Genomic DNA, 13,433 nt, shown 5'->3' on the forward strand with positions numbered 1-13,433 from the left:
CATTTCCTATTGATATACACCAAGTAGAAGAGAGAAAAACACGATCCCTTCTGATCTTTAAGGAGTCCAGAGCTATTTTCTCAACTGCTAAAGGTGTTAAGGCCAGTGTTCTGGCCTTATTCCCAAATGGGTAATTGAATTACTTCTACAAGTTCAGTTGGACTTAGAGTTCTCCACTTTCTGCTCTTGATTGTTTTAATGGGATCATTCTGTCGGATTCGATGCCTGCAAAGCTCACGCTGAGTAGATGATTCCTGAATGGGTGTGGGCTTGGGTTGTGGTAGTGGGTGAGGAAAGCCAGTGTGTCTGGTTATGTAGCCCCTGCTCAAGGTCAGTGCTTTCAAAATGGGGAGAAAGCCCCATATTTACAGGGAGGACTTCATACAAAATAAGCTTGAATATTCTTGGTATGAGAGGGAAAAGGGTACTGTGTCCTAACACAAGCGGCTTTCAGTTCTTAAAGTGTTAGAAGTGTAAATGGGTGATGCTGCATCTGACTGCTTGGGAACTACTGGGTATTTTAGTGGCAAAAGGGCTTTTTTACTTTTTATTTATAGGTCTCCCTTCAGTCTGATATTTAGGCACGTCAGGTTCCTTTTGGATGAGCCACAAAAGATAAGCAGGAAGCTTTAATGCTTTACAGATACCAAGAGGCAGTAAGTGGAATTGGGCCATCTTACATGGGCCATGACTGCCAGCTCAATGTGAGAAATGTAAATAAGTTAGATATTTTGAGCTCTCTTTTTTTTCCTGTCAGAGTCTAAATAAGCTTGATCCTTTTTAAGGACCAGGTTCACTTGTTAGAAAGTTGGTTAATTTTAGTTTTGACTTTAATTAGTTCTTTATAAAAAGCCTTAATTTTGGATTTCACGGAGATGAACGCATGGCGATTCTTCCTTGGTTGGCACCTTTTCATCACCTCTCTCCATGGGGAAATCTGTCATCTTGTCATGGCTGGTGAGAGATTTGGTAAGCCAAGCTATGTCAGTGCTGAGGATATTTTGCTAAGTTGGCAGGAAAGTTTGCTAAAGTTTGATCACAGCAAAGCAGCCCATCACAGTATTATTCTCAGGAACAATATTTGCTGCTTTGATTTTCTTCTGAACACCTCCGGTCATTCTTCTGTCTCTACCTTACTTTGCTTCTTGTTACTTCTGCAGTTGATTGTATTTCCCAAGGAAAGAAGAGGGGGAAAAGAAGCTGAATTAGAGCTAGCTAGAGGAGTTCAGGAGGATACGAGGCTCTTAAAGCAGTATGGGTGGGGAGAGGGGAGAGTAGAGGATATCCATTAATTAATGAGGTGAATGAAATTTTGATGATTCTAAAATGGTTGATTTACTCAACTGTGCTGTAAATTGATCTTCAAACAGCATTAAGTTTATTAAAAATGTTTTGAAAGTGGAAAATAACAGAGGCTTTGTTAGAGCAACATTTCTAAATAATCTTAGCGTAGTTATTCATTAAAAGAGGGTAGATAGCTCGTAATGTTGGAACATGTTCAGTAATACGACGTTTTGCAATATTTGTTTTGTGTTTTTAATGGAAAATTCCCAGTTCCTGAAGTTGTTTTCAATACACAAAGCTGACTCAGAAGCATTTCTTCTGAATCTTATGATTATATAGGAAAGCACATGGAAATGTGAATGAGAATTCAGGATCAGTAAGTATCTGTGTCAGATGCAGTATGTGCTGTGTTTGGAGCTATAAGCACAGGAGTTTTTAAATCAGACTGTGACATGGGTGAGATCAGTGAGATGCTGTGGATGACTTTGGTGTTCATTTGTTGTGGGTTTTTTCCCCCCTAAGTGTTGAGAAGTTACGTAGTGTAGAAATTGTGTAGGTTGGAGGGCTAGAAGAATACCTTGCATGGACATCCTTAGCAGTGACTGTTAATTACAGTATGATGGATTCAGTCTGGCAGCAGATTTGCTGCTCCTCACTTACTTACTGCAGCTGTTTCAGAAGCAGTCCAGAGATTAGCACTACCCTGTGGGCCACAAGTTGGATATCATCGAATATATGGCAGAGAATGGCCTTGTCCAGCAGCCCGTGCATCCCTGTGTGCATCACCATGCCTGCACAGCGAATCCTCCCTGCACCAACACTGGACAAGCTGGAAGCCACATCGCTTTCCTATGTACAGCTTTGTACCACTGAAAGTAAAATATTTATCTAGTTCTAGAAGCTGAGCTCCAACATTTTAGATAAATTAGTGATCGCAGCCAAATTCTAAAGGCAGTGACTGACTGCAGGTGGCGTTAGGTTCTTCATATTACTTGATATTTCTGAAGCCATCTTGTGCTTTTGTCAGATTAGGTTTTAGGTTCATGGGGCTAGAAGAGCAAAAGTTTTGAGTTTCTGGGTCCATGACAAACTGAAGATTAACCTAGATAATGTAAGATATGGTCTAGTATTAAATCTTGAAGAGTCAGTGGAGGAGGAATTTTGAGTGGAGGTAGTTGTGGGAGGAGTCTCAGGTTCATTAAATCCTCCAGTTCAGTAAAGTACTTGAGGATGTGGTGTTGACAGATAAATTCAGGAAATGATGATCTTAGAAATACAGGTAAGAAAGGACAAAGGGAGTTTGTCTCTAACGAAGGGTGAGCTGGCACATCTGATGAAAGCAATCTCAAAGCCAGATGTTTAATTACAGATTTTCCTATTTGAAAAACATGCCACTTAGTGTTGACATTGTGAGCTTTCTTACTGCACAGGAGCTGGTGATGTGAGTCAGGCAGCATGGCACCCTTTGCAAGGTTTGGACAAAAGGGCTGAGCATCTCTGCTCCCCCAAAATACAGAGGGCAGACCTAGAATGCAACGTCTGTTTCCAAGTGCTCTTTGTCAAGTCCAGAACAATTCTAACTGCAGTGTGATTTCCAGATCTTAGTTGTTACAATTCCAGTCAGACTGGACTACTGCTGCAGCCACACTCCAGGCTACTGCTGCACCGGCTGCTGTGCCCTCCTTTTAATAGAATAGTCCAGGTGCTTGTCTTTTAAAATTGAGAATGGCATTTACATTTTCAGTAATTAATTGTCCCAAAGGACAGAGCATTCCTGTTGGACCGAAACACTCATATGAATGTAGTCTGTCTTTTCACACAGTCATTTTCTTGGATGGGAGTCATCCCCTTGCATTGTCCTCCTGCTTTCTTTTCCTGCATACATGCTTCTAATGTTAAAACCATGAAGGAGGTTCAGTACTTGCTGTAGGAAAACAAGGATAGGAGCTTCTTTCCAGCCTGCATGTGCTGCTTTCATGGATGTATGCATGTTGGTTTGGTATACCTTACCTATGGCTACGCTCTAACTACAGCTCAACTAAGCAAAGCAGTTCTCAGGGCTGTTCTTCAGTCCTAAGGCCACTGGGCCACATCCATGCCACGGGACTAGTCTTGAAAAGTGAGTGGGTAGCTGTATCCAAACACCTTGCTTGTGGTTTCAGGTCTATGCAAAATCCTGTATAATGTCTGCAAATTGGTCACGACTGTAATAGCTGTGTTGAGCCAAAACTGCCAAAACAGAGCAATGTAATAATCTTGTAGATAACCGTGTGGGTACTGTCATGCTTCTTCCTTGGCACTGTTTATTTTTACGAGTACTAATATAGCCATACGCTCTGACTTGAGGATATACCTTATCTATTCCCTTACCTAGTCAGATCTGTGTTGGGAGATGTTTCAAGTTTGAATAGATTTTATCACCATACCCCCAAAACCTACTGGCTTTGTTTAGATTTCTGTGATGCATGTACCTGAAGGAAGTCCCTGCAAAGCCTACTGTAATCCCAAAAGCTGTTATTCCTCTTTTGGTTTTCATACGGTCCTTGTAATTCTTGCTTGATTTTTCATCTGCCCTTGTTTGTAGGGATTCTACAATTAGCTCTGCCACATGTCATGGAGTTTGAGTGATTTCTTTACCGTGTTGCCCTGCAGGAATTGTAAAAACTCTTGACTCTTCGAGAAGATTCACAAAAAGGTTGGAAAATACCCTGATCTCTTTGCTGAGCTCTGTCTGCCCTTTATCTGCTGTCCCTTCTCAAGATCCTGAGTTCCGAAGGAGCGATCTTGTCATTTGTATGCCGTTTGGCTCTGCTGTAAGGAGACTTAGGAAGGAAAAGCAATTAAGGGAGCTCACTTTGCTTTTTCCAGTTCCATTCTTTTCTTCGCAGCAAATTCATAGGACAGTCATTGTTCTGGTACCTTTGGAAGTTTAGTAGTTAAAAAAAGCTTTTGATGAGCCACCATGTTGATGGAATTACACCAAAAGGTGCCTTTGGAGGCAAGAAAGCAGCAGACATTTCTTTAAATGAAAGCTTGTAGTAATTGGATGTGCTGCACTTTCCTTCTTAGGGCAGGCGATCTGTGACAACATTCCAGGTTCAAAAGTTGCTAACTTCAGAAATCAGACTTCAGTCAAATCAGCTTTGGTCCCACAGGCCACTAGAATTTCCGCTAGGTATGTTTTTATCTTCTTTTTTTCAAGGTAGCAACAAAAAGTTAGGGCAACTTGTACTGCAGTTGTGGTTCATAGATCTTATGTCATAACTGGTTAAAAGTTCTCCACAAAAACTCAGCCTCTGGCCTTGAATGAACTGGTCGGTTTGGGAATCTGGGATTTCTGTTTGCTGGATAGTTAGCAATGAGGAAAATTTGGTGTGAGTTACTGAACAGCCTTCCTCCCTCTGTAACGGGTTTATCAAAAACAAAAGAGTAGTAACTGCTGGTTCACTGTAGCTGCAGTAAAAGAAGGAGAGAGAAATGCTATTTGAAAAGTTGGTAGAAGATGAGCCTTTCTGCCAGGTAACAAGAGTGCTGTTCATGAGAGGCTGAATGCTCAGTTTAATTGGAGGTGGAGTGTTGGGCTGCCATCTGTCATAACCGTGGCTTAAAGTGTTGGACTAGGATTGATCTTTTCTCTTGCAAGATATTTTCCATGTATCACAGAGAAGTGTTGAATTGAAGTATTTGCTTTTCCATTTCACCTTATTTTCAGCCTGCTGGAAACCATGTCTCACTACACAGACGAACCAAGATTTACTATAGAGCAGATAGACCTGCTTCAGCGCCTGAGACGTACGGGAATGACCAGACATGAAATCCTCCATGCGCTGGAAACCTTGGATCGTCTTGATCAAGAGCATAGTGACAAATTTGGCAGAAGGTCTAGCTATGGAGGGGGTTCCTACAGCAACAGTACCAACAACGTCCCAGCATCTTCCTCGACAGCCACAGCTTCAACACAGACCCAGCATTCTGGGATGTCCCCATCACCAAGCAACAGTTACGACACCTCCCCACAGCCTTGCACTACTAATCAGAACGGGAGGGAGAGTAACGAGAGGTTGTCTGCATTCAATGGGAAGATGTCACCCACCCGCTACCCACTAGCAAACAGCTTGGCTCAAAGGTCTTACAGTTTTGAAGCTTCCGAAGAAGACTTGGACATCGATGACAAAGTAGAGGAACTGATGAGGTCAGTAGAAGTCTTTGTAAGTTTGGAAAGTCAGGGTGAGAATCTCCAGCATGCAGACTCCTCCTGTGGGACTGCTTTAGTAGTGACACGTGTTACCAAGAAAGCAGGAATTGCTTTAGACAGTTATTCCCCTGCTAGTTTCTTGGTGGTCAGTAACTCAATACCAGATATATCAAGGGCTGTTTTACTGTTGAAACATTTTTTTCCACGTTGTGTACCAAAGACTGAAATTCATGCTTATTCACCAAATTTCCACCCTCCTCTTGTTCAGAAGACTTCTGACTGAGTCTCACTTCACATGAGTCTTCCTCCACTGATGTGTACCAGTTGAATTTCCTTCCATATATAGGCAGAGTGGGGAAGCTGCTTGGTTAATGCTTTCCGCTGTGATCTGCAGTGCATGTACGTTATCTGTTTATAGTTTGTGGCAGGGGCTGGCTCCCTCTTGGAGTTGCACAGTCTGCAGATTGGTGCAGGAAAACAAAACAAAAAAGAAGCAGAAGTCTTTAATGAGGGCCAGTTGTTTTTTTGGTTTGGTTTTATTTTATTTTGATGTTTCTTTGTTTCCTAGAGTGACCTTCCTTTTCTTTTGGCTGCATCCTTTTCAGCATTATGGCAAAGATTAAAAGAGGGGATTATTCCACTGAAGATGAGAGACTGAGTCAGTGGGCTTGACAGCAAAAAGAAATACAGAGAAAGGGCAAAAAATCTCAAAACTGTTTTAGTTGTCATTTCAGAATGGTTTTTTTTCCTTGAAGCTGCAACAAATCAGAAGTACCTGTGGGAGGGAGAACTAGGGCCTGTAATCTCCAGAATGGAAATAGGTTTGGAGATTTAGGGGAAAAGTGTGGCTGGAGAATATTAGAGATGAGCAGTAAGAAAAGCCAATCAGCCTCGTTTTACTGTCAGCTGCAGGGTAATGGAATGATGCAGGAAGGCGGTGAATATAGCAGCATGCAGGAGTTCCCATGGCTGAAATTTTAATAGTTCCTTTGAGTTTTTGGTTCTTATAAGTCTCAAGTAAACTGAAGCTACATTTATTTTCTGGCATATGGAAGGTAATTCAATATGGAAGTAAAAATGAACCCACAGCATGGCGTTTAGTTTCCATTTTGCAGGATTGTCTGCCTTGAGAGCTGCTGAGGCAGGAGAGGAGAAGGGGAAGAGAGATTAGTAAATAGCAAAGCCTAACAAAGATTGGTTTTACTTCTCTGCACCTTTCAGGGAGGAAGAGGAGGGAAAAGTATTTTCAGCAACTGAGATTTGCTGTGTATCCCAATCCTTACGTAACCACAAAATTATTTACCTTTTAGCACAGTGCCTATTGAATTATCTCAGTATACCTTAATACCCACAGCAGGGGAGGTTGGAGCCTGATAATCTTTAGTCTCTTCCAACCGAAGCCATTCTATGATACTACCTTTTCAATCATACAAAACATTGATGCTTTTCATTCAGTGCAAGCTATGGGTTAGGGCAGTAGCAGTGGAGGAATAGAGGTTGCAAAATCTTTTCCTCTGGATCTTTGCCTTGGATAGCTGGGGCACGTTTGTGTTTATATGTTCAATTGTGCAGCTAACCACGCAGACCCTGCTATCCTTTATTTTTTATTTTTGTGCCTTATTTTTATGACTGAGGATTTTATGCTGGTACAAGAGATTTATTCATCCCCGTGTAATGAAACTTTGCACATTCCATATGGCAGCGCTGCACCTAATATGAATTATATAGGACGTGAGCCATCCATTCTCCTGCTCGGGTACTTTGATCAAACGTGACACTTGTTAAAAGAAGTGTCCACTGGTGAGGCACTTTGACTATTTTAATGCCTGCCTTCCCCACTTCTTGTCCCCTAAATAAAGAAAATGAAGCCATTTTGCATCTTCAAAGTGCACTTTGGTCTGTCTGGGTTTGGTTTTTTTCCTCTTTTTTTTGTGCTCTCATTTTTTGTTTTGGTAGGAGGGACAGCAGTGTGATAAAGGAGGAAATCAAAGCCTTCCTAGCCAATCGGAGGATTTCCCAAGCAGTTGTTGCACAGGTAACAGGTAAGAGCTGGGGGAGTCCTTTCTTCATCTGGGGAAACTGTGTCTAACTGCCTATGTGTGCGTGGTGCAGATGTTGGAATATTGCTTGGCTTTCTGCATTGCAGTGCAGTTCTGTCAGCTTAGTCATGATAATGTATGCCTTTGATTTAAGACCCATTGTCCCGCACATCATGGAACTTCCCCAATGAATCACTTGTTCTTTTTTATCTTTTTTTCTCATGCCTTGTGCTAGCAGATTTTATTTTACAGCGTTATAATAAGCCCAAAGTTTTTATCTTTAAAATGAAACCATTTTCCTTAATTCTTAAATTGTTTGTTGAATGTGGTAAATAGATACATATCTGCATCTCCGTGTGCGGAGATATGAATAATACATATTTGTATTATAAAATGCATATGAAAAATATGGAGACACAGCTATAAGTGATATCGCCACATTCAGCAGTCGTTTTGTGATAGTTTTGAAGGTTTTCAATTGCTTGTCTTTGAGTCACAAAAAGTGAAAATGAGTTGTGAGACTGAGGGGCAACTATTATAGTTTACATTTGACTAGAAGGAGTAGGAAGGTGTTTTGGGCCTTTTTGGGCTGTTGTAACCTCCTGCTTTTACATTCTCTCTTTTGCGTTCAGGACAAGTAAGCATTGATATCACATTGATTGTAGTTGTGTGTTATCAGTTCTTCTTTATGAATAAATTGATCAATCCCATATTATGTCTATCACATCTATTCATTTTTTAAAACCAAACTGGATTAAAGATCTTGGAATGGATCCTTTTTAAGGTTCCTTGCTAACTAGGAATGCCAAACCAACAGGAGGGAAGTTGTTCTTTTATGATATTTCCAGTGTTTGAAATGCCATGAGAACCCATCTGCCTGGGAGATCTGGGTTTGCAGACGCTGTGTTTGCTAGCAGTTGAGGTGGGCAGGCAGAAATGGGTGCTGGAGCCATGGAGCCAGGAATTCCTCCCGCATCTGTGATCTTGGGCAAATTACTTGTACAAAATTAGCATTCTGTATCACTCTGAGGAATGCTACTAACCTTACCAGATGTTAGCGTTAGTACTTCAGATATGTAATGCCAAGTCTTCTTACTCGAATTGGAGTTGAACTCTGGGCAGCTTGTGGGTCAGCCCCATACCTCTGCGAAGTCCTTGCCTGAATATGGTATTGGGATGACTCATTTCTCAATTAATTTCCTGTATAGTTTATTATGAGGGCAAGCAACAGAAAAACTCCTGACTCTGGGACAGAGCCTCTGAGCCTGAGCAAGTCAGACTTACCCTCCTTCTTCAATAGAAGTGTTGCAAAGAGGAAAGAAAATGTGGCAGGAGGGTATTTCCAAAACAAAGTAGTGTTGTTTTTTTTTTGTCAGTTAGAATATTGCATGCCATTAAATAAGAATTTCTGTGCCAAATCTGAGGTAGTCTGTATTAGTAGAAGGAGCTAATCTGTTTGCCTATGTCTCAGTGCATGTCTCAGAACCCAGGCAGGCTGTAGCAAAGTCAAGATGGATCTCTTCTGTCCCAGTCATTTTGGTTCTTCCATCCTCATCTTGCACTCTTTCTTATTGCTAGATGTCTTATCCTGCCAGTGGGACAGAACAGAGACTGACCTAATGGCATTACGATGCCTTGTTTTCACATGAAATCAATGGGACCCCAGGTAGCTTTAAAGGCTGAATGGCTATATTTTCTTGCAGGTGACCGATTGACCTTTCAAATAAGAAAATAAAGTGGTATTTTGTACTTGATGCACTTCCTTAAGCAAAGATAACTGTGAGACCTTTGCTGTGCTGCTACGCAGAGATTTTCCTCCTGCTGCCTTATGCAGCTGAGCAGTGTTTTCTTCCTGGTCTTACTGGGAAGGTCATTAGGAGTTAGTTCATTTTAGAAGTAACCCTTAGCCTTGTGTATGCAGATGTGTAGCACTTACATGCCACTTTTAAGTACATAGCTTTGGCTTATCTGAAAGAAATAGTCTCAAGGAGTTTGAAGGGACTGGATTAAAGTGTGTACTCAGCAGTAACAGGGGAAACGTCAGCTTCCTTTCAAAGGCACGGGACAGTGAAGAGTGGCTGAAAATATCCCAGGACAGAGACCCAGAGTGGAAAGCATGTGTCCCAGGGCTCTCATTTCCAGACTGGTCTTAGACCTGATGAATGCTAGTTGACTTTTGTGCTCTTCAGAGCACATACATTCTTCCACTGTCCTTTCCCATTCAGCAGTCTCCCTAGGAAGGTTTGGAAACCACTTTTGGTTCTTCAGAAAAGGAATTTGGGTATATTAGGATAATGCTTTGCAGAACGTATCGTCCCAAATGTTGGGACCATATCCAAATGTATGGTCCAATCTCAGTGTTTACAGACTTAGTCTTACTGTTAGAACTGTTCTGCTAATCGTTCAGTAAACAAGAGAAAAATAAATAAATACAATTCAGAAAGTGGTCAGTAACAGATGGCATAGGGGAGGGCTGTAGGAAGTGGCACCTCTTCAGAATGCTGCCCAGTCTGTGTGATCGCACTCCTTTCCAGCCCCAGGCATCATTCATCACCATTTATTTAAATACAAACATAGCTGCAATTCGCATGTTGGGTGTATTTGACTTGCGCAGCAACTGGTTGCCACCCTACATCAGCTGGAAATCATTTGTTTGCCACGTGAAATAAATATGAAATACTATGGCCTCAGCTTTTACCATTCATCTCTTCTGCCTTGAGAAGAAAGGCAAGAAACAAATGAAATGATAAATCCATGGCTGGCCCTGTCCAGAAGGACTTGTTTGACCCAGCTGTGGTCTCCCTCCTGTTCCTATGCAATTGAAAAAATCCTGCTTATTTGTGTAACGGGACACGTCTTAATTGGACACGTAAGTGATAGGCAGTTGTTAAAGCAATGTGTTTGTATGTCTTTGAATTGCAGGTCGTGAACTAGCTCGTGAGCTGCTGAATTGCTTACCCTGTGCTTACAATCCTGTTTGTACCCATTCTATCTTGTCATCTTTCTGTCCTTGGAGCAGGAACCTCCAGTGCAACCTCTGCAAACTTTGCTTTTCCCTGATTTCATAAATCCTGCAAGGCTCTTAAGATCTCATACAAAAAAAAAACCCTTTCTTTTTCTCATCTTAATTCAAGTATTGCAGTCCGCTTATAGGATATGCATTCCTATATCAACCACAGTCTTAACACTGAGGACTACTACTGAGCAGGCTTTCAATTGCAGCCACTGCAATGGTAAACTGCTTTTCCTTTTGTTTTTCTTGTGCTGCATTGAGGGGGTTGGGAAGTGATGGAGGCCAAGGGTAAGTAAGAGGGAGATGCAGAGCTGAAGGTTAAATTCAGCTGTTGCAGTGGAACCATTTTTTAGGCTCTCTTAGTCTTTATAAAATTAGAAGAAACTTTTCAAGTCATTTAGATAATGAATCTGACAAGGAAAATTAAACCTGGAAGACATTCTGCAGGGCTGCCTTGTGTACTGAGAGGAGAGAGCAGATTGGAAAGTAGTAACATCAGAATATTAAATGGTGACTTGGAAATAAAGAAATGATTGATAAGAAGCAAAAACTTAGCATAACACTTATTAGTGCTGGTCCTAAATACAGGAGCTGCTTTTTATAGAAACTTTTTTAATGGTGTCTGTAATAAGATAAACAAGAAGCACTTGGGTTGGGCTCTGTATAAATAATCTCCTACTGATAAGAAAAAATGACAGTATAAACAGGAGCTAATAATAGTTCCTGCTGAATTTCCTATCTTGTTTTTTGAAGCTCCTTTTAACATAGCTGCAGCTCACTCAGGGTGGGTATTTAGCCCTACATGTGGCAGGTGAGGTGCCAGATTTTTATAAACAATAATTTGAAGTCATGCAGTGTAATTTGTTTTAGTTATCATCGGAACTGTTTCTGGGCACGAAGTAGGAAGTCAAATGCTTGTTTGGAAATGCTGTCTCTTGATGTAGGCTCCAAATGTAGATGGGGAGCGAGGGAAGTGTTTTCAGAAACTGATGCCTTTCCGTTGGGTACTGCAGCAAAGGACTGAGGGAGGAGTATTCATAGATGAGCCCTTTGCAGCCAACCCAAATGCTTTGATGGATGATGCCTCCGCAAGGTTTGGAAGTGTTGACTTTTCCATTTCTTACACGCAGAGAGCAATGAAGGACCAGAAATCCATGCTTTCCTGAGGTCATGGTGGAAGCAGTCAGGGCTAGAGTTCTTAATCAGTCTCCGTTCTTAGATGAGTGCCATAAAAGCCAAACTATCATATAATAATAATTAATAATAATAAATGCAGAGGTCAGGTGTTGATGTATTTTGATTTATTTATTTTTTAAATATACCACAAATTGAGCTTTCCAGTGTGTGGTTCTGCTGACCTTCCTGATTCTTCTGCGCGCGTAATCCAGCCTTGTCCTTCTGTCTCTGTCTTAATTGATATGAGATGTCCAGGACTTCGCTTTGTGTTGTGCTAAATATACAGAGCACCTAGAGCAGTGGAGAGCAGCCTCTGACATCTCCTAAGGTTTGGAACCTACGCTTAGGGGTGCCAAGCAATTTATGGATACAGACCGAGTGTAATTGAACTAGTTCAGTTATGAAGAAATCTAAGGAAGTTACTGATCATCTGAGGTGGTAAGAAACTGGCATTTCTTGTTATTGCTTTAATACTCCTGACAACACAGGGAAAGATTTGTTTTTATATGGTTTTGATCATTGCAGATTCCCTGTAAAGAAGCATTGGCTAATCTATGAAATTGATAGATGTCCTTTGTAAGCTTGCACTGTGTGAATGTAGGATTTTGCTTGAGAACAGGAGAATAAAGACACTGCCAGTTACTGCCTCTCCAAAGCTGATGTGTTCCAGGTGCTTCTAAATATCTACCCTGAAACAAGCATTAAAGAAATGCAAAGTAGAGTCACTGAACAAATCTGTATGTGAAGGTGAAAAGCAGTTACTTTAAAGGCTTGATGAATAGCAGTTGTGAGCATTACTGGCGGATTTGTGCTGCAGGTATCAGTTGCCTTCTCTGAATGACACATTTTGGCGTTTCTTTTAAGTACATGGAAGGAAAAATTCCTCCGTGTATGATTTCTTTAGGAGGTAACGGGGATGTCCAGAGGATCATGCTTGTATTGTTATCTCCATTTAGTTTATAATTACGAATTGTAACCTGCTGTGGGAAGGAGTGATGTGTGATGCAAGAGCTCATCATTTGATTTGCTGTAATCCTTTGTGACCACCACGTCTTCCCTCACTCTGTTCAGTGAGTGAGCTGGTTGTGCCTGTTACAGAGTGTTCTTGTCCCTGCTGATCCTGAGCCCAGAGGATGTCAGTCTTCCTTGAGATCCATGGTTCTCTTTGAGAGTGAATTTCCTCCAGACAGCTGGATTTTCAGTTCTCCAGAGATCTTCTTTCATTAATCTGCTTCTGGCAGCACGATGATTTCTTTTTTCCTGCCAGTGCAATTTCCTAAAGTAGCGTGATTACAGCCTATGTGACAGGATGGCGCTGGTGCTGGTACTAGTCACTGTCCCTATGAGTCAACTGTGCAAAATCTATTTGAGATGCAAGAAATTCTAATGTGACTTTTTTTTTAATTGAAAAGGGTGAAGGATGGGTTTGTGATTAAGACACTGCGCTAAGATCTAGGAGACAGTCTGCATCAATTCTTCTGTTACTGACTTTGCAAATGACCTTGAATCGCTGACCATTGGCATGTATGATTGTGGAGCCTCTAGACCGACCTGATGAACAAATGAAAAATAGCCCAGAAACACAGAATGGCTCAGGTTGGAAGGGACCTCAAGGATCATGAAGCTCCAGCCCCCCCCACCACAGGCAGGTCCACCAACCTCCACATTTAATACCAGACCAGGCTGCCCAGAGCCCCATCCAACCTGGCCTTGAACAGCTCCAGGG

General features: G+C 41.5%; 1 protein-coding gene across 20 annotated transcripts in view; it reads left to right on the forward strand.

Annotated features, from left to right (window-relative positions):
- HMBOX1 (homeobox containing 1) overlaps positions 1 to 13,433 on the forward strand; it is a 100,911-nt gene that overhangs the window by 48,624 nt on the left and 38,854 nt on the right. For 18 of the 20 annotated variants that reach the window (XM_015859742.2, XM_015859726.2, XM_015859725.2 and 15 more), the window contains exons 3-4: positions 4,997 to 5,476; positions 7,436 to 7,521. In XM_015859742.2, the coding sequence (XP_015715228.1) occupies positions 4,997 to 5,476; positions 7,436 to 7,521 (566 nt within the window). Of the gene's footprint in view, positions 1 to 3,868; positions 3,980 to 4,353; positions 4,460 to 4,996; positions 5,477 to 7,435; positions 7,522 to 13,433 lie in introns of all 20 variants that reach the window. The other 2 variants (XM_015859733.2, XM_015859732.2) reach the window with 2 other exon arrangements.

This window comes from Coturnix japonica, chromosome 3, assembly GCF_001577835.2.
Source record: "Coturnix japonica isolate 7356 chromosome 3, Coturnix japonica 2.1, whole genome shotgun sequence".
Taxonomy (NCBI): domain Eukaryota; kingdom Metazoa; phylum Chordata; class Aves; order Galliformes; family Phasianidae; genus Coturnix; species Coturnix japonica.